Source organism: Moschus berezovskii, chromosome 28 (genome assembly GCF_049115385.1).
Source record: "Moschus berezovskii isolate FMDL1 chromosome 28, NW_MosBer_1.0, whole genome shotgun sequence".
Classification (NCBI taxonomy): domain Eukaryota; kingdom Metazoa; phylum Chordata; class Mammalia; order Artiodactyla; family Moschidae; genus Moschus; species Moschus berezovskii.
This window is the reverse complement of record NC_142487.1, coordinates 12071821-12092731: the sequence shown is the minus strand read 5'-3', so window position 1 is coordinate 12092731 and position 20911 is coordinate 12071821. Positions and strand designations below refer to the sequence as shown.

The window sequence follows — 20911 nt, the reverse complement described above, 5'->3', positions numbered from 1 at the left end:
GCATCTGTCCTCCAAGGAGTCTGTCTCTTTTCAGTTCACGGGGGCACGCAGTGTGGTTCAGTCACACCTCTATATACACACACGCACTGATGCCCAGAGGCACGTACACAAAGAAGTAGATGTAAGGTCCAGAGGCTCACAGAATAAAGTTTTACCCAACCTACCACCTGGTACAGTGATTTACAGAGGGGAGGACAGACCCAAGTGAGCACATTAAAACTGATTTTTTTGTTAGTTTTTTAACTCTACACTGAAAGAAAGATGATGCTCTTCTTTTTGGTCATGAATGTTAAAAGTGTACACTCAGGTTGCCTGCAAACAAATTCATCCTCCCTACCATTCAACAGATGATAGAGTGCCAGCTCTGTGCTGGGGACTCAGAATGCAATAAACCAAAGAGGAACCCTCACCCCATAGAGCCAGAACTCCAGAGGATACGGCGTGGAGCCAAGCAGAGCAGCGGTGCAGACAGCCCTGGAGACTCACGGAGTCCCAGGCCAGCCCCATTCCCCACTTCCTGGTTACTTATAGCAGTTCACAAGTAGAAGACTTCTACCTAATATTAACGGTACTCAACATTCATACTTATGAAACAGGAACTTTCACTCTCCTAACAATGGAAACTGGTAACATATGAAAGATTACCTTGTTTTCTTTATCCATCCAGGATTGTGAACAAAAATCCATAGGTGAGTCTGTTAAGAAAACAAAAACAAAAACTGACAGACCAAGGTATTTTATCAACTAAATACCTAACAACTCTCAAAAATATTAATAGCAAATTAACAAACTAAACAATTTTTCCCTTTAAATAGAATAGAGCACTTTTAAATGATCATATAGAAGCCCATCAGTGGCACTTAAAATTAAAAAACTGTTAGGGTAGAAAAGCTTAAGAAATTATACAAATACCAAAAACACCTGAACAGGAATCTGATCAAGTCTTTAAAGCTAACTTCTGCTTTACAGAGGATGTGGCAAAGACTGAATCAAGGAGAATGACACCATGAGTGAGCAAACAGCAGGAGAGCTCCAGGATGACAGGCCTAAAGACACCACAGCAGATGAAGCAAAACACAATGGACCCTTCCTCAGACCCCAATTCAAGCAAGTCAACTGAGATAATCAGTAAAATATGAACCAGGGTACCATATGCATCAATAATAGCACTGTGGTTATCCAGGAAAACTATCCTGGATAATATCCATCATATTTTTAGAGATGCAAACTAGTATACATAGGAATACAATGATGTCTGGAATTCTTAAGTATCAGAGGACAAGGTAATAAAAAACAGAAAAGATGAAGCAAGTGTGACAAAACTTTATACTATCAATCTATGAGAGAGGTACATGGGGAGGTTTTTTAACTGATATAAAACTTTAAATCACCCTTTTAAAGTATACAATTCAATGGTTTTTAATACATTTACAAAGTTGCACAACCGTTATCACTCTCTAACTGCACAATGTTTTCATCACATCAGAAAGAAATGCTGGGCCCACTAACAGTCACGCCTCCTTCCTGCCCTCTAGGCTCTGCTGCTGCTGCTGCTAAGTCACTTCAGTCATGTCCAACTCTGTGTGACCCCACAGACAGAAGCCCACCAGGCTCCCCCGTCCCTGGGATTCTCCAGGCAAGAACACTGGAGTGGGTTGCCATTTCCCTCTCCAATGTGTGAAAGTGAAAAGTGAAAGTGAAGTCGCTCAGTCGTGTCTGACCCCATCTTCTCTGTCTCGCGGATCTGCCTATCTGTACCAACAGATAAATTGATTCACAGTATAGGGTCTTCTGAGTCTGTCCTCTTTCACTCAGATGCTTTCAAGGGTCTTCCTATTATAGCACATACCAATACTTCACTCAGTTTTAAGGCTGAATAATACTTTACTGAATGGACACACCACATCTTATTTATCCATACATTAGCTGATCCATACATTCCGTTCCATTCCGTCGCTCAGTCGTGTCCGACTCTTTGCGACCCTGTGGACTGTAGCCTACCAGGCTTCTCCATCCATGGGATTCTCCAGGCAAGAATACTGGAGTGGGTTACCATTTCCTTCTCCAGGGGATCTTCCCGACCCAGGGATCGAACCCGGGTCTCCCGCATTGGAGGCAGACGCTTTAACCTCTGAGCCACCAGGGAATGGTTATTTGCACTGTCTCCACTTTTTAGCTACTGTGACTAGTCAAGTTATGGACACTCAGGTATGAGTTTTTGTGTGGATACACACTGTCATTTCTCTTGGGTGTATGTCTAGGACTAGACTTGCTGGGTTGTGTGGTGATGCTATGTTTCATGTTTCGAGGAACCGTCAAACTATCTTCCACAGCCACACCACTTTACTTCCCAACGAGCAATGTGGTTTCCACAAGAAAGGAGACTTCAGCTTAATCAAAAAGAACAATGAAGAGACTGATTAGGAGATCTTCTCTTACAAAAGTATTATGACAATAATAAGTAAATGCCAAATCAAAGCATTTTTATAGTATCATAGTCTAAGATAAATACTGGTCCAAAGCCAGAGAAACAAGAAAAGAAATTAGAACTGTGTGATATCACTTCTATGTGGAATCTAAAAAAATACAACAAACCAGTGAATATAACAAAAAAGAAGCAGATTCACAGAAATAGAGAACAAACTAGTAGTTACCAGTACGGAGAAAGAAGAGAAGGGGGAGGGGCATTATAGGAACAGGGGATTAAGAGGAACAAATTAGGTGGTCTAAAATAAGCTACAAAAACATACTGTACAACATGGGGAATATAGCCAACATTTTATAATAATTATAAATGAAGTATAAGCTTTAAAAATCGTGGATCACTATATTGTACACCTGTAACTTATGTTATTGTACATCAACTACATTTCAATTAAAAAAGATATTTTTAAAAAGGAAATTAAAACACACACATTAAGAAATAATTTCTCCCAGTAGCATACCTTGCTCTTGCCCCACGGGTGAGGCTCTGTCGGAAGGTCCCTGGCTCAGGAAGGGCTCTACAGCTCTGGCCTGCTCCCCTTCTGCTCCTGCTCCATCTCTGGGAAAAGCGGACTCTCTGAGGACAGCATCTGACAAACATTGACTTTCTGTCTGGTTCTTTTTCTTAGCAACAGAACTTTTAAATTAGGGAACAGAATAATAATGAAATATTAGTTACCTTGCGTATATCTATAAAATACCCATTAATCAGTTATTTCGCAAAAAGAAAAAGTGGACACAGTGGAAAAAAAACATTTCTGGGCCCAGCCATGTCAGAGGGACTACACCATCATTTTGGTTCAGCAATGTACATTTACCAAAACCAAATACACTGTTACTCTGTCTCTCAAGTGATAAAGTGAGGTTTTTTCCTTCTTTCCCAGATCTGTGAATCTATCACATCTAGAGGAAAGCTCAACTTTTTAAAAACCAAGACAGACTTAAAGGATACTGGGATATTTGCCAAATAGCTACTTCTCTGAATTACGAATGCTTTTAAGTCATACTTCAGTCCCTGCCACTGTTCTTATCCCTGTCTTCCTTCTGCCTCTGTTGTTTCATATACGGATGAAAAGGTTCTTCCTTAAAGGCAATTTTCCATCGAACCTACTACAAAAGCTTCTGGTTCTCTCACTGTTCCCTAGGGCCATTTCAAAAAGGAGGGGGAAGAATGGAACTTCAGGAAAAAGTTGCTAATGTAACAAATTCATCATGTGACAAATGGATACCCGGGGCCAGGCTTATATCAGGCCATGATGAATGAAAATAGTTTTTTCGTCAATTCCAAGTTCTAACCCTCTGTCCTAGTTTCTCCACCTTTTTATTACAGCTGCAGTAGATAGCGGAATCAAAAAACAAACAACCTGATTAAAAAATGGGCAGAAGACCTGAATAGACTTTTTCCCAAAGACATACAGATGGCCAACAGGTACATGAAAGATGCTCAACACTGATCCTCACCAGGGAAATGCAACTCAAAACCACAAAGTGGTATAGCCCTTACACCTGTCAGAATGGCTAACCTCAAAAAAGACAACAAACAGCAAGTGAAGAGAATGTGTAGAAAAGGGAACCCTCCTACACTGCTGTGGGACTGTAAACTGGTACAGCCACTGTGGAGAACAGCATGAAGACTCCTCAAATAGATGACAAGTCCAAGTTTGATGCATGAAGCTGGGCACCCAAAGCCAGTGCTCCTGAACAACTCAGGGAGGGGAGGTAGGTGGGAGGGTGTTTAGGAAGCGTGGGGAACACATGTATACCTGTGGCCGATTCATGTTGATGTATGGCAAAAACCATCACGATACTGTAAAGTAATTATCCTTCAATTTCAATTAATTGACTTTAAAAAATTGAAAACAGAATTACTATATGATCCAGAAATTCCACTCTTGGATATTTATGCAAAGAAAATAAAAACACTAACTGGAAAAGATACATGCACTCCTATGTTCACTATAGCACTATTTACAATAGTCAAGATATGGAAGCAACCTAAGTGCCCACTGACAGATAAATGGATAAAGAAAATGTAATTGTGTACAGTACTCGGCCATAAAAATGAAATCTTTTGATTCAAAGCAAATCTAGAATGAATATACAGAGTTAACAATTTTTATAATGTATTTATGCATGCGCGCTAAGTCATTTCAGTCATGCCCAACTCTCTGTGACCCTATGCACTGTAACCCACCAGGCTCCTTTCTCTGTCCACAGGGATTCTCCAGGCAAGAATACTGGAGTGGGTTGCCACACCCTCCTCCAAGGGATCTTTCCAACCCAGGTATCGAACCCATGTCTCCTGCGGCTCCTGCACTGCAGGCGAATTCTTTGCCACCAAGCCACCGGGGAAGCCCCGTGTACATGTATATTTGCTCAGAAAATCGTCCAGATTAAATAAACAGATAATCAACATCTATTTTCTAATTAGTAGGTTGACAGGTCTTTGCTGTCTTCCTTATAACTGCCTGTATTTTACGATTTTTTCCCAATGAGCATATATTACTCTTAGAAAAAAATTGTGAAAGACTAAAAATGTTATTAATATCGTATAAAGAAAACGGCTAAAATTCTCAGAACTGATTAGAGACACAATCAATGTTCATCTTCCATCAGACTGAGTGAGACTCGCTCTTAACACAGTGAAAGCAAGATGAAGTAAGAACTCACTCATCATCCGAGAAGACAAGCCGTAACCTCTCTCTTGGCTCATCTTCACTCTGGCTACTGGGCGATGTCGCCAATGGAACTGAAAACTTCCCTTCCACTAAGTAAGAGGTCTGGACATCAGAATACCTACACACAAAAGTTTTTGCAATTGTTAATAATTAAATTATACATATTTAAAATTCACATGACATAGAACTGTATAAAACTATACAAACTATAAAATCAACCGCCAGGGGTAAAAACAGATAGGGCCCACAGCGCTGAAAACCATCACCGTACCTGCAAAGCATTGAAAACCTGCGTAGCAGCAGCAGCAGCAGCACATATATTTTCAACAAGAAACTCGTGGAAATCGTAAAGCTGAAAGTTTTTAGAAAGTTAATCCAACCCCTCCATTCCAAAGGTAAAGATGATGCTCCATACAGAATGTTTAGGTTGGGCAGAGGATGGGAAAGCGGTTAGAGTTGTTTTTTTTTTAATTAAAGATTTCTCTGTAGCATGCAAAAGCCTTTTAAAATAATTATTTATTTTAGTTGTACTGGGTCTTTGCTGCTACAGGAGCTTTTCTCTAGTTGCAGCGAGCAGGAACTACTCTCTAGGTGTGGTGCACCAGATTCTCACTGAGGTGGCTTCTCTTGTGGAGCACAGGCTCTAGGGCATGCAGGCTTCAGCAACTTCAGTGTGTTGGCTCAGTAGCTGCAGCTCTCAGGCTCTACAGCACAGGCTCAACAGTTGTGGCACACAGGCTTAGCTGCTCCGTGGCATGTCAGATCTTCCTAGATTAGGGATTGAACCTGTGTCTCCTGCACTGGCAGGCAGATTGTTTACAACTGAGCCACCAGGAAAACCCAGAAGTTAGATTTTTAAGCACAGGCAAACTTCACACATTACACAAAATGGGTGAACTATACACATCACATTTGGGGATGCAGCTCAAATCACCAGCTACCAGGGGGCTGAACTAATACAAAGCCAAAACACCATGAACAGAAAAACCACTGGTAGGTCAAACGGTCACGGTGCTCAATCCCAAACCTACCCACCCACCACTGACAAGGTGAAGGAATAGGAAAGGGTTTTATGTTCTGTGTTGACTTTACATAAATGGTCATCTCCCTCAGATAAAGCAAAAGCTCAAAATTGGCTGAGAAATTTCACAGAAATATCAATATATCACAGGCTTTAAGGATTTGTAAAAAAATTATCTGTTAAAACAATTCATACCTGTTTTCAGAGCTGGATCTATTTCTAGCAAGTGTGGAAACAGCAACAGGCAGGCCAAGATTTGAAGAAAGAGTGACATTTTCCAAAATCCCACTATTACCAAGTAATGAATTGGTTAAAAAGCTTGGAAATGACTCCTCAGCTATACCTCGAAAATCTTCCATCTCACTGCAACAATAAAAGTATTCTTATATATCAAATATTACTATAAAACTTTTTCAAATGGTTAAGAATAGAAGTCTCATAAATCTTAGAAAACTGATAAAATTCTTTTTTTAGAACAGCACTAAGGGGATACTATAGCTGAGAATATAAACCTCAAACCATCTTCTTACAATTAACAAAACAATGAGATGCAACAGCTTAATTACTCTTGAATTCTGAATTTACTAATAAAGAAACAAAGAAGACATGACATCAATGGCACATACAGATGATTTCAGGACATTACTTAAAAGTATACCAGTTGAATCACATCCTAACGTGGAATAGAAAAAATAAAACTAGCAAAATCTAGCCCCTGATTTCAGAGATTAAGGATGAGTAAATGGTTTAAAAAGAGAGTTTATTCAAAGAAAAATGTTCAAGTTAATAAAGTATATCTGGCACATGGACAAGACAGAAATGGTAAAAGTGGCACACAAAGGCTAGGTCTGGGGAACCCTGGCACACTCTGTACTGATGGAGAACCTCCACTGCACACTGGCCATGGGCTCCATGGATCTCGAGCTCAGTACTCAGGAGCTGTCACTTAATTTCAAAAATATTTCAGGTGCTTCTCATGTTAAGGGTTGTGTGGAATTCAGTGAGGAAAATAATTAAATCAGGAAAAACGAAATGAGAGGATACTGGCCTTATACTTTGAGGAATGAGAAGGACTTTTATAGGCAAAGTATGAAATAAGGGAGCTTTTAAAGAAGACAACATAAGCAGTGGTGGGAGAGATTTAAGATTGATTGCATACCCACTACCTTAACTTACTTATCCTCAATTTATTAAAAAAACAAACTCAGAGACTAAACTAGCTAAATTTATCCAAGGTTGTGCAATTAGTAAGATTCATGCCCAGGACTAATTCCAAACTGTTCTAAACATTAAGTGTATGGTGACGATAGGAGATGCTCCACTGTATTCAGGCAACAGGTAAACAAAACCATGGAGCAGGTCCCATAAGCCTTAAATGGTTTATTAGGAAGTCTGGCCTAATCCCATCAGCTGAAAGGAGAGGAAGAAAGAGGGCTTAGGGCCTGGAAGGATATTCTAAGCACTGACTGCCACTACTGGTAAGATGAACAACAATGCAGGACTGTGCTAGGTTCAGTGACAAATCACTCATCTGTGAGTTTAGATATTACAGACTAGTCCAATTCCCCAACAAAGAAGGAAAAGTCAAGGTCAGTAGAAACCTACTAAACATACCTGAGCATGGATGAAGTTATCCACACTCCTGGCAGAAGCCCACCCCTCCCACAGCAACACCAGTCCCTCTTCCTCAACACTGTCCCATCTCTTGGTGCAGTGCCCCCACCCAAAGAAGCCTTCCTCAACCTCAGCCCAGCTATCCCCTGGAGCTACCGCCACCTCTGTCCATGCTCCCTCTGCCTCTCAGACCGCCACCAGGAGTCACTATTGTCCACCCAGCTCCAGTCCTCACTGGAGCCCACTCCCAGTTGGCTTTCATCCCAGGGCCTTACCAAACACTTGTCAACATCACCACTGACTTCTCTGTTGCCTACCCCATAATGCCACGGTCAAGTTTCAGTCCTTGTCTTAGACCTGACAGAATGAAATTCACACTCCTTCCTCACAGAAATACTTTTTTCACCTGGTTTCCAAAGCACCTCTGTCTGACCCCCAGATTCACCAGGGGCTGCTTCTCCTCCTTGCCAGGGCCCTCCTCCTCTCCTGGACCTGCACACAGCAAGGCTCCAGAGCTGGCTCCAGGTTCCCCCATCTATCCAGCCTCACTCGATGACTGCCCTCACTTCGGAAGTTTTATATCCCAGCCTGGGCCCCTCCCCTGAGCCTCAGATGTTCAACTACCTACCTGACATTTTCACATGAATATCCAACAGGCACCTGAAACCTCAACCTTGACTCTACTTCATGGCAACCCCTCAAGAAAAACCGCTCTTCAATCTTCCCCAGAGAGAAAATGACAACTCCATTCTCCCATTGCTCAGACCAAACCTTCAGGGTTCCCACTACCACACGCACATGATATGTGAAATCCCTCAGCAAACCAGAACCTGCCACTGTCCAAGACTCCCACTGCCACTGTCGTGGTCAACTCACACACTCTCCAAAATCCTCTCTGCAAGAGCCTTCTGTCTCCACGCCTCTATCTTCCTTCCCAGACTAAAGCTACACACACACAAGTCATCCAAAAAAGCCAAACACTGTCACAGCTTAGTCAGACCCTCAACTTCCCATCTAAGAAAGTCAGTCATGCTGGGAACAGGGGACTGAGTGATCTGTGGCCTCCATCCCAGCCATCCTCACTTCACTGCCACCACGAAGGCTCCTGCTCCTTCTCTTCTTTCAGGTCTTTATGTAAAGGTCCATGTCCCCACCAGCCAGTACAGTCAGGCACAGTATGCCTGTTTCCTGGCACTGCTTACTCTTTACAGTTCACCTGCTTAACTAGCCTCTCTCACAACAGAATGTGAGCGCCATGAGGGCAGAGACTGGGCCTGTGTCACAGTGAATTCCTATCTAAAGCAGTGCCCTACAAAGTAGACCCTCAATAAATCTGCTGAAGAAAGGAAGGTTTTCAAACTGAGTTAATACAAGCAAATTCATCACCACCTATCTCGTAAGCACCCACCACATCTCAGATCACGCCCCAATGTTTACCTCTCTTTGACAGCTCTATTTCCTCTTCTTGATTCCTATAAAGACACTCAAACTCTCACACATTAGGATGAAGGAAGTGGAAAACCTGTCCCATCCTTCCTCTGCACTTTACACCCCCCAACCCCCCCGACAGCCAAGCATCTCATCTGACAGCCTCCCCTTCCATGTTAGGGACACCCAGGACCTTGACCTCAGCTACATAATGCAGTGCACACCTTATACAGACAAATCTCAAACTCAAATGCCTACAACAACACACACTGTCAGATAAGAGGCCTGTAAGAACTGAGATCAACTAGAAACTAGACTCCACTTGACCCAAATTAAATGCAGTGAATACACCACAGCCAATCAAAACACACTTGTGAACCTTATTTTTGAGGAAAACACAGGGCTTGTCTAAAACATACACAGAATCACTCTCCATCTTTCTGACTCTGCTACGATCACTCTACCCAACAGAAAGGCCTCCTGACCAGTCTCAATGCTTCAGTTCTCACCACCCTACAATTAATCCTCTGCATGGCAATCAAAGTGACCATCAAATATAAGCCAGGTACCATACCCTTCCTGAAAACTTCAATGAGCCACCTCATCGTCCACATGTCCCAGCCTCCTGCACCTGTTCCTGTAATACCCAAGCACATCCCTGCCCTGGGGCCTAGAACATTCCTCGAAATGTCTGCACAGCTAGCTCCTTCCCAACGTTCACCTCAATTCAAATATCACTTTCTAAAAGAGGCGATTCCTTATCATTAAGTGAAACCTAGCCCCACAGTCCATCACAGTCATTTTACTTTCTGCTAGACTGATGACTGCCTTTTTGTATCTGTCTGTCTTCTTCCACTAAAAAGATTTCTCCTTCTCCTAAGAGCAGAAGCCTTGTCTATCCATCCATCACACTTTAAAATCCTGACCAAGTCATCCAGGTAGGCTCCTCAAATCTAGTCTTGTAGCTACTAAGTTACGTATTTACAAACATATATAACACATCAAAATATACACTAACTCTTTTAAGAGTGACCTCAGCTTAGAAGGAAACAAATCCAAGAAAACTGAGATATTAAGCAAAGGTCATTCACGCAACAATCACTATCAAATAGAAACTGTGAAAGACAACTTTGTGTGGCTGCATGAAGCAAAGCAACAGTAAATAAGGTGGTTGCCCTCAGGAAGCTGACAATCCACTCCAATATGATACAGTGTCAAGTGTAGAAGAGCTTTGCTGCCAGTGCAAGAGTAACACCATCCAGGGGAAGATTCCTCCAGATGTAATCTAATGCCCAGCCTCTCTTTTACAGAACAGGATTACACTTATTCTAAGCCATCCTGAAGCTTTCCTAGAAGAGATCTCCTAATTTCCATCTGTACTGCATTACCAAGCCCCCTGCTTTACCTTAAACCAAATCAGAAGGATGTTGTCTTCCCTTTCACTACATTTGAACTAACCAGCCACCTTTGAGATTTCTCTGGATATTTCCCTAAAGCAATAACTTCAAAACTTCTTGCTCGAGTTTACTAATAATTAATTGTTTTCAAGCCTAGATACATAAAATATCATGGGCTGCAGCTGTGAACCAGAAATCTACGAGCAGAAAAATATCAGCTGTGGGGAAAAAGCAAAGTCAAACTTCCCCAAAGCTCTAAGATACTCTTTATCATCAGGTAGACACTTTAGCATAAAAGTTTTCAAAGCTTACCGTAAAGTTTGCCCTAAAAACTGAAGTCCGTAGAAAAAGTTGATCTTGGAGCAGGAAAAGCTCCAGTAGAGTGACCTCAAAATGGTAACAGCGAATGAAAAAACAGTCATGAAAACAGCTGTCCTCCAGGCGACTGCCTCGAAAGGGACCTCATGCTTCGGGGAACAAAGTCTGCCGTCGGGAGAAAACAAAAAGTAGAGCGACCTCAAACACTGTCTCCTTTCCCGTTTTTCCGTGAAACGACTCGCACGAAGTCGGGAGCCACTGGGACGCGGCCGCAACCGCCGGACCGCAGCGCGTCACCCGCGACTGGCCCGGCCAGTGAGCGGGTGCCGTCGACTAGGGAGAGGGGGGCGGGACCAGGCCCTGAAGAAGATAACCTCGTCCCGGAGGCCCCGCGCTCTTACGGCAGTCCGAATCGCCCTCCCCGACCCAACTATCCCTCACCGAGTCCGTGACGCCAACCGCTGCAGCCCAGCCGCCTGAAGGTCCGCTGAGGAAGGGGGTCAGGCGTACGTGGGGTGTGGGAGGTGGTTCCGACAGCGCGCATGCGCGCGTCCCCTCACGGCTGCCGGCCGTACCGCGCGCCCCTCCGATTTACGTCGGTTCGCGGCACGGGCCGAGGGGCGGGGACTCCGATCCGGTTTTGGATTGGGTGGCGCGAAGGAGCGAGCCCGCTGATTCGGTGAGGGCGAGCGTCCGGATTTGAAGCGGGAAGCCGCGCCCGGCCCAGGGGCGCGGCGCCTGCCTTACCTGCAGCTAGAGCACAGGCACTGTGCGCAGAGACCTACTTCGGATGCACAGGACAACTGACACACCCCGAGTTCGTGTCGGAAGTGTTGGCATTGTCCCTACGGGAGCAGACATTGACGTGTGTGGTCACCTGCGACACGTTTGCACCTAGAGCGCGTTAGAAGTCTTACCATGGGCGCGCGCTACACCGAGTCGCCTGTGTGGCACAGTAAGGTTGGTCCCGGGTGGAAAGGTACGAGATGAGACGGTCGGTCCCTAATTGCCTTCCTCCGTCTCCGTTCTCCTTAGGTCACGAATCCCATCACCAAAGCCTGCTCAGCATAAGGCCCTACTGTTTTACAGAAACCACTCCTTTCATTTTGCTTTATCCCAAAATTTATTGCATACAGTTCCTCTAACAAATTCAACTCCTTAACTTCGTCCATTCAACGGTTGTTGAATGCTGACAGGCTCTACTCCTAATTTTAGCCTGGTGGAAAAAGATAGCCGCTTACAACTTGACCTTCTACCTCCTCTAAAGTACTGCTCAGTGATCCTCCACGGATGCCCTTTTCACTTTTTTGTCTCTACCTTTGGAAACGCTTTCTCTCTATGCAGAGAATAAAACACCCACCCTTCCTTGATTCTGTTTATCACACAAAGACCACTGTCTCTCCTACACTTAATTGCCTCTTTGCACACCTTGTCACTCATCCCATGTTTTCTGGGTTGGCCCTGAACACTACTTGCACACTTGTTTTAGTTAATCAGGACTGGCCTGTCAAATTCACTGATGTCTCCACAGTTCTCTTGCCATCTCTCCTTGAAACCTTCTATCCTTGGCATTCAACTACCCCTACTGAACTAAATTCTACCTGGGTCCACAACAAACAAAGTTTCAGTTCAGTTGCTCAGTCGTGTCCGACTCTTTGCGACCCCATGAATCACAGCACGCCAGGCCTCCCTGTCCATCACCAACTCCCAGAGTTCACTCAAACTCACGTCCATCGAGTCGGTGATGCCATCCAGACATCTCATTCTCTGTCGTCCCATTCTCCTCCTGCCCCCAATCCCTCCCAGCATCAGAGTTTAAATGGAGACAAATCTCAAGAGTTTCTCAATCTTGGAAAAATAAACCAAAGACTTAGCTCTAAGAGCTGAAAAGATACTACCTGAAAGTAAAAAGCAACCCTTCGTCTACACCACACACTAGCAGTGAACTGCTGGACTGTGTGACAGACTGTCACCCACCCTGAATCCCTGAGACCCAACTCACTGTCCTTCCATCATCAAGATCAAGTGACCAGAGCTGTCCCTCATGCCACGGAGCAACCTGACCATAACAAAGAGCTATACTCAAAGTATATACAGGAAAAGAGTCTAGACTCTGATGCCAAACTGCCTAAATCTCAGTGCTCTCACTTCCTAGCTATGCAACCTGCAGGTGGCCTGATCTGTAAAATGGGGATCATCAGACCACTTGCCTCAGAGGACTGCTGTGAGGATAAAGTCATTTAACTTGCATCCAGAAGAGCACTGGCACATGGAAAGCACTCAAGCAACATTAGCTGTTCTCTGACCAACTGAAAAGGAAGAGTAGACCCCCCAGTGAATTTCAAAGCTGTATTTCCAGGTAGAGCTTGAAGCAGCCCCATGGCAGGGATTCAGTGAGGAAAGGTGGATGTCTCACACACCCTTTACCAACTGCTCTGAGTGCTAACACCCCAAGTTCCAGCACCTTCTACAGTGTGAACACAAGGCACGTGTGCAGATTCCTCTCCCACTAGCTCCCCAAATATGCACCTTATTCAGTGGATTAACACTTAATTCTCTTGCCTCTTCTATTTGGGCCATCACCCTGGACTCCGCCCTCCTCCACTTTAAGTATTCCAACCTATCGAAATTCTACATCCCTTCCAAATCCTGCTGACTCACATAAATCCCTTTAATGCCTCCTGTACCATTCAACCTTTACTGTGAAGCTAAATCTTTATTACTGTTTGTAAATTCTGTAAATGCCATCTCCCACTAGAATTAATGTTTTTTTACATATCCCAAAGTGTTAGCACAGTGTCTTGCACACAGAAGATGCCCACTGCAGTTCAGTTCAGTTGCTCAGTCGTGTCTGACTCTCCGCGACCCCATGAATCACAGCACACCAGGCCTCCCTGTCCATCACCAACTCCCGGAGTTCACTCAAACTCATGTCCAGAGTCGGTGATGCCATCCAGCCATCTCATTCTCTGTCGTCCCCTTCTCCTCCCGCCCCCAACCTTTCCCAGCATCAGACTCTTTTCCAGTGAGTCAACTCGTCTCATGAGGTGGCCAAAGTATTGCAGTTTCAGCTTTAGCATCAGTCCTTCCAATGAACACCCAGGATCAATCTCCCTTAGAATGGACTGGTTGGATCTCCCTGCAGTCCAAGGGACTCTCAAGAGTCTTCTCCAGCACCACAGTTCAAAAGCATCAATTCTTCGGTGATCAGCTTTCTTCACAGTCCAACTCTGACATCCATACATGACCACAGAAGATGCCCAATATTCACTAAATTACCCCATACTGCTTCCCTGGTGGCTCAGATGGTAAAGAATCCACCTTCAATGCAATCCCAGGGTTGGGAAGATCCCCTGGAGAAGGGAATGGCAACACACTCCAGCATTCATGCCTGGAGAATCACTTGGATAGAGGAGCCTGGGAGGCCCAGTCCATGGGTCGCAAAGAGTTGGACACGACTGAGCGACTAACACTAACTTTTCACCCCAGGTACCTCCATAATGATTGAAATCTAACTTGAATTCTTAATTCTGAGTTAGATCCAAACTTAAAGTGAGACGTCTTGCTTTGAAACTAGGTAAGATGATTAGTCCAAAATAAGTCCTTTAACAGAAGGAAGACCTCACCTTAAATTAAAGCATAATGGACCTTATTTATCCTTGCATATCAAAAAGCTCTTGGGGTTTAAGAGGAGAGTGTCTATTGATAGCAAAGTGTCTTTGAAAATTAGATTTTAAGTTATACATTTATAACAGCTCTACCATCAATGCTGTTCAAATAGTCTAAGTAGACATCTGCTGGATCTAGATGTTAGTCTACATACTAACTTTCTACCTTCTAAATTAATGCCATGATCATCCCTCAGTTTCTGACTGTTCAGATTTTTTTTAGCAATGTGATATTTTAGGAGATATAAGCCTTACAAACCACCAAATAGAATACATTCTATTTTTATAAGGCAACAGATTGATATATTTAAAAATATATTTTATTAAATAATCTACTTGGAGAATAATTACAAAAGCTTTAAACAGTAATTCCAAGGAGTGAAAGGCAGTTTTCTTTAAAGAAAAAAAAGACCAAACAGTCTTTATTATGTTTTGCTGCTTTATACACAGGAATGATTTATTTTACAAACTAGTCAGTTGCAACATTAGCCTGGAAGATCAAAAACAGTTCTTAATATGTCTCAAAGGCAAGGTGAACTTTATGATATGCTTTCACATTAACCAGTATGACAAACCATAAGAAACTTAACACCATAACAGTTCAAAATAAAATGTACAGAACAGGCACTTTGAAGTCAACCATCTGTGTGCAACTCACAGTTAATGTTGTATGTACACGTCTCATTATTTCATCAAAGGCTATCAACCAATGAAACAAATATTCCTTTGATGCAAAAGCACAAACACATTTAGGTTCCAAACACCATGTTCTGGTTGTAATACATGCAAGACACACCCTAAATTAGAAAAATCTTCTGAAAGAAAAACAAAAAGCCAGGAACAAAAGCATTTACAAGCACTTGAATAAGGCCTTTAAGTGTTAAATCAGTGTTTTTTAAACCCCTTCATTCTCAGGTAAGGGATTAAGAGGCCGAGAGAGAGATCGTCTGCGAGGGTGAGGATACTGGAGACTGGCAGTGTCAGCATCGCAAGAGTGCTCTACCAGAGGAGGAGGAGGAGGAGGAGGAGGAGGAAGGAGCTGGGCATAACTGGACCATCTTGATCCAGCCCGTGGGGAATCCAGAGGGGGAAAGAAATACCTGAAACAATGAAGACAGGAACAAAACACCAAAACAAAACAAAAACAACAGAGAAAAAAAAAAACAGAAGAAAAAGAGAAAAGTAGTAAATACAAAGAGAACCAAAGAGGGGGAAACACATGCTAGAAAAAAAAGCTTTAGTATATTCATGCCAAAACTAACAGAACATAACAGCAAAATCAAGACCCTTATTCAAATCAGGCTTGCTTAAGCAAGTATAGAAACTTGAAAAAAGAAATAGAATCTGTTTAACTTAAAATGTTAAAAAAAATTCAGTATGAATGTTACAAAAGACATTAATTTTATAATTTAAAACATTTTCTAATCTCTCAGAAACATACTGATGCTATCCTGAAATCTACGTATCACATAAGCTTTTCTTTAAGCAACGCTTCCCCTGTAGCGACAGCAGTTTTAGTGCACACATGACACTCGGGACCAATTCAGGGAGACGTTCACATGGTATGGCCAGCTACTGCAATATACTTTCCAAGAAACACAGTCTTTGAATACACTTAGATGTTTTTCTGCAAAAACCTTTGATTAGTACAAAATGCTGATAAATAAAAGGGCTCAAAAATATGTCCTACTGTTAGCCTACTATTTTATAACTTACCCGTAATACTTTAGCATTTTCTCAAAAAAAAAAGATTTATAGCTCTGTCATCAGAGGATATGAACTAAATGAAGCAGCCAACAAAATTAAGAAAATCCTGGGACATGGAACCTGGAGGTTTAACATGCATGCACAAGTTTAGCAAAGCTTTATCTGCTTCTTATGTTTCCAAATTTTGACTTGAAGGAAACCTTAAGCCATGAAATCACACCATAAAAATATACAAGCACATATTAGAAATATTTACCTCTTTAGTGAATATAAACTGAAAACTTACAACAATGTTTTCATTTTACTACCAAATTATAAATGAAGCAATATCAAATGTTGTCTATCTACAAACTGTACAGTCAAGTTACTGTCACTACTATTTCTCTCACTCTTTCACTAATAATAGTTTAAACATTTCAAAGAAATAACAGTTATACTGAATAGTATCATGTATAAACCAATTCTACAAAAAGTAAACAAATTAGCACTCAAAACAATCTTTATGAAAAATATTCAATCCTCAAATTGAAATTATAAAAATTCATTTTAGCCTACTGTTTTAGAAAATAAAAGACAGAAGTCTATATACATTCTCCAGATGGAATAGTGATATTTTCCCTCCTCCCAACTACTGAGGATGGTAACAATCTTTTAATTTTAAAACCCATGAGTTTCAGAAACATTTCAAAACATTGTTTTGGTGACAGTGTCTCAACAAAAAGCCTCTCCATTTATATTTCAAAAATTTTAAGTGTGTCAATAAACTGGCTAGTACAAAAAAAAATGATATACACTGTATTTTTAAAGGCCTTTTGGATTGCGTTTAGTAGTAAGCAGGCTGCTGGTGTATCTTGGGAGAGGTCAAACGGCGCTGGGGAAGGGGAAAAGGAGCTCGCTTTCCATTCCTGTGTGCATGCAACAAGCAGCAAAACAGCAAAGTTACTCCAGTTAGCTGGTACTCAGCTGTGCTTTCTGTTAAAGGACATAATACAAATGGAGAAGGGAAAATGCATCACAGATCTAACACACATGGTTATTGGCACAATAAGAACACAGATAAAAACTTCAAAGCTCTTTACAAAAGAAAATATGCAGTACAGGCAGCAACCAAACACTAGATTTGAAAAAAAAAAAAAAAGAACACTAGTATCCTTTGCTTCATGAAATAATCTTTATATTCTTATATCTCCTATGGTACCTGAAGTTGTTTTTATACAAATACTTAAAAATCAAAAAGCAGGACTTCTTTATAAAAATATAGTAATATAAAAATAGGAAATTTAAAATACAATTCTCTTAAATTGACAAAAGAACCATTACAGTATAGTTTGTTAAGGCTGTGCTTTAAATTTTCCTTAACAGTATTCCAAATTATTCACAGAAGCATGTTAAAATAATTTTACCTTACAAATTCATATTTGAAATTTGACTATGAAAACAAAGGATGACTCTAATCACATCAAACATGCTTTGCGAATCTAAAACATACTAAAAATTCTAAAAATCAATTCAATTTACCATTTCCTCTTATAATCTAAATGAAAGTTTTAAACACACACACACACACAAAAAAAACACTTAACTCACTCTTCTACAAAGCCTTAGTTCATGTGTTTTATTTACAATTTTAGTTTAACCTGACTCAGGCTACCTTCCCAACACTAATGACACTGACTCTGGATTACAAGCCCCAGCGCTGTCCCACACTTCCTCTTCATCTCACTACTTCCCAGTTACACACGTCTCTGGTAGACCACTAAGTACAACAATATCATAACCTACCTGTAAATATTATGACCAAATAATAAACCAAATACAGAGATACTAAAGTGCTTTCTCTTCTATAGTCACAATTATGTGCGAATTTCTTGATTCAATCTAAAAACCCACAAAATAACACACCTTCAGTATGGCTACCTGAATGATTTAAAAAGAAGATAATTGCTAGTTTTCTCATGAAACAGCCTACCTGCCAGCAGAAGATCCATTTAGTGAATTCTGAAGACTTGGGATATTTGAACCTACGGACGGATTTGAGTTTCCCTGCTGAGAACTCCCATTGACAGGGCTCCCATTACCTTTCAGAATGCCGGTACACTTCCAGTTGTCCATATAGTTAGCTGGAAGGAAAGTGGTCAAAACATCAACATGACTAACAACTATGTTCCAGTGCACAAATCTACAATTAAAGAAATAAGAGAGACCTACGGGCTATACATCTCTTAGGATTAACGGCAGAAACATTTTTTAAATTTTAACAATTATTTTTTGAAGTTTTTTAAAGAATTACTAATTTAAAAAACAAAACTTTCACCACTCCTCTCCTTACAATATACATATTGACAAATGTAAGCTACCACATTATCACATTAATATCAAAATAAATTGTCTTCATTACAATGAATTTCAGGTATGATGTGTGGGTAACAGAGTCACATTCTCAAGCAGGTGTTAAGTCACGTGGGTATTTAATGTCCCCGTGGATGTAGGTAACAGAACCTCGGGTCCGAGTGGCTTATCCAGCTTGGCCTAATGGTTTGGATGCAAAACTGGTCACTAAAGACACCGAGCCCAGAAAATCCAAATAGGGAGCCTGCTGGGTGGAATGGGGCTGTCCTGACTAAAGTCCAGAGGTAGACAGGGCAGCAGAGACCCTGAGGCCTGGCTGGTTCTACACAGCCAAAAGCTGACCCCAGGAGACTCAGTCAAACTGCATTTCGGGAATGGCCACTTCTCAGGGGAAGTGAACTGGGCTATAATCACATCCACCCTGCCCAGAGGATAAACACCCATGGAGAAGAGCAGACCACAACACCCACAGTCAGTGTCAAACGTCCACACCGCCTTCTCTCTGCTTGGCATTTGTAAAACTTTTAGAATCAGTGGCCTCAAGATTCTCTAACTTTTGGGAGCTGTAGAGAAGTGAGAAAGACCCTAGATTTTCTTCTAAGGGCTAGTTGGCTAAAGCAGTTGTTGAATCAAGAGGTGACTGTATCCTGAGTCTGCAGAGAACTCATACAAGTTACACCCATAGCAAATGGTATCTTCGGAGGTAGTGTATATCCTGTCACAATTAGTTCTACTTTATTCCACACGGAAATGTACTTCAATTAGTTAATCACTGCTATGAACTAGGTAAAATGATAGAGATTCAAAACAATATGAGACATGAATTTAAAAGTAACCATAGACATTGTTTTCAAAACATTTCAGAGTTTACATTTCTAAGGGAAAATTCTAAAGTAGCAACATACAACAACAATTCTTCCACTGAAATATTACCTTTCCACAACCTCACACAGCCATCATCTCCTGAAGATGCCAGCACTGTTCCTGTTATATTCCAACTCACTCGCCAGACCTGAGAATTATGATTATCAAACTGAGCCACGATATGGATTTCAAATTTTGTTGGCCCACCAGAGGAAGTAAGTTCTTTCCTGTTAATAAAAAAAAATTCCTGAGGAATTCTGAGTATGGACACACACATACACTCACACTCTCATTGTTCTAAATAATAACAATGGTCTCACATACATGCTACCAGAAGGTCATATCCATATCCACCTCCAACCTCTGTAACAGCTTACTGAGAGTTGGGCCAAGTCACTTTCATTTGACTCCCCAGTACCTGGCATGATCCTACCACATAAAAGATAGTGACTAAAGAGGATTTTATTCCCCACAAAACGCTGAAGAATAAGAGAGATGAAAATGATTACTTTTAAAAAAGAAAAGTAGTAGGAAGAATAAGAAAAGGGAAGAAGGGAAAAAAAGAAAAAGAACTGAGGTTCAGAATTCCAAAATTAAAGCTAAATAGATTATTCACAAGAATGTCTCAGCACTAATTTTCCTTAAGTAAACTGCCACCTCTCATTCCTTCAAACATGTATAGTGTCCAATTATATTCAGAGGATCTAATTCATTTTTAGTATCTGCCTAAATAAAACACAACTAAGAAAATATATATCTCTCTTTACTCAATTCCCCATTCCCTGAAGTCATATATGTACAGATAAAATGTTCATTAAGAATCTATTCTTCAGGTCAGTCTTGCCTCTACACTCTCCTCCACAAATGAAAATAAGCAAAAGATAAGAGAATTTTCAAATTAGTTGCTTCAAAAACTCACCTCACAGGCTTTAATGTAAAAATTCTCACGTCTTTGGTTGCTATGGCGAGAATGTGGAAAGATCGTCCCAAGTTCGGAGCAAAGGCGATATCATGGACAGGGTCTGTGACGGTCAGGAGAGTTTCAGCTTTCGCATATTTCCTAATAAAAAAACAATTTACCTTAAAATCATCATAAATGAAAATGTTCAAAAGCCACATGTCTAGGTATCTCCATTATTCCATCTTGCTCACATGTAGTAGTGTTCACCTCTGCTGTGTGTAGTACGTCCCAGCACCAACCTCCAGGAACTGATGAAGACTGTGACCTAAGGAAAGAGGCTTTTGCAGATATAAGTAAGGATCTCAGGGTGACAGAGAACAGACATTCAAAGGGGAAGCCATGTGAAGACCAGGCAGAGAGTATAGTTACGCTGCTCAGGCAAGGAACACCTAGAGCCTCCAAAAGCTGGAAGTGACAAGGAA

The 20911-nt window shown here is 41.5% G+C and overlaps 1 protein-coding gene across 5 annotated transcripts in view; it reads right to left on the bottom strand.

Moving 5' to 3' along the window:
* LOC129549807 (nucleoporin SEH1) overlaps positions 1-20911 on the bottom strand; it is a 99427-nt gene that overhangs the window by 64156 nt on the left and 14360 nt on the right. For 3 of the 5 annotated variants that reach the window (XM_055417256.2, XM_055417258.2, XM_088833456.1), the window contains exons 1-6: positions 11382-11514; positions 10935-11105; positions 6379-6546; positions 5155-5280; positions 2946-3121; positions 646-695 (exon numbers count right to left, since the gene is read on the bottom strand). In XM_055417256.2, the coding sequence (XP_055273231.2) occupies positions 646-695; positions 2946-3121; positions 5155-5280; positions 6379-6546; positions 10935-11044 (630 nt within the window). In that variant the 5' untranslated portion in view covers positions 11045-11105; positions 11382-11514. Of the gene's footprint in view, positions 1-645; positions 696-2945; positions 3122-5154; positions 5281-6378; positions 6547-10934; positions 11106-11381; positions 11515-14910; positions 15709-18284; positions 18436-19597; positions 19756-20447; positions 20589-20911 lie in introns of those variants that run through there. The other 2 variants (XM_088833457.1, XM_055417260.2) reach the window with 2 other exon arrangements.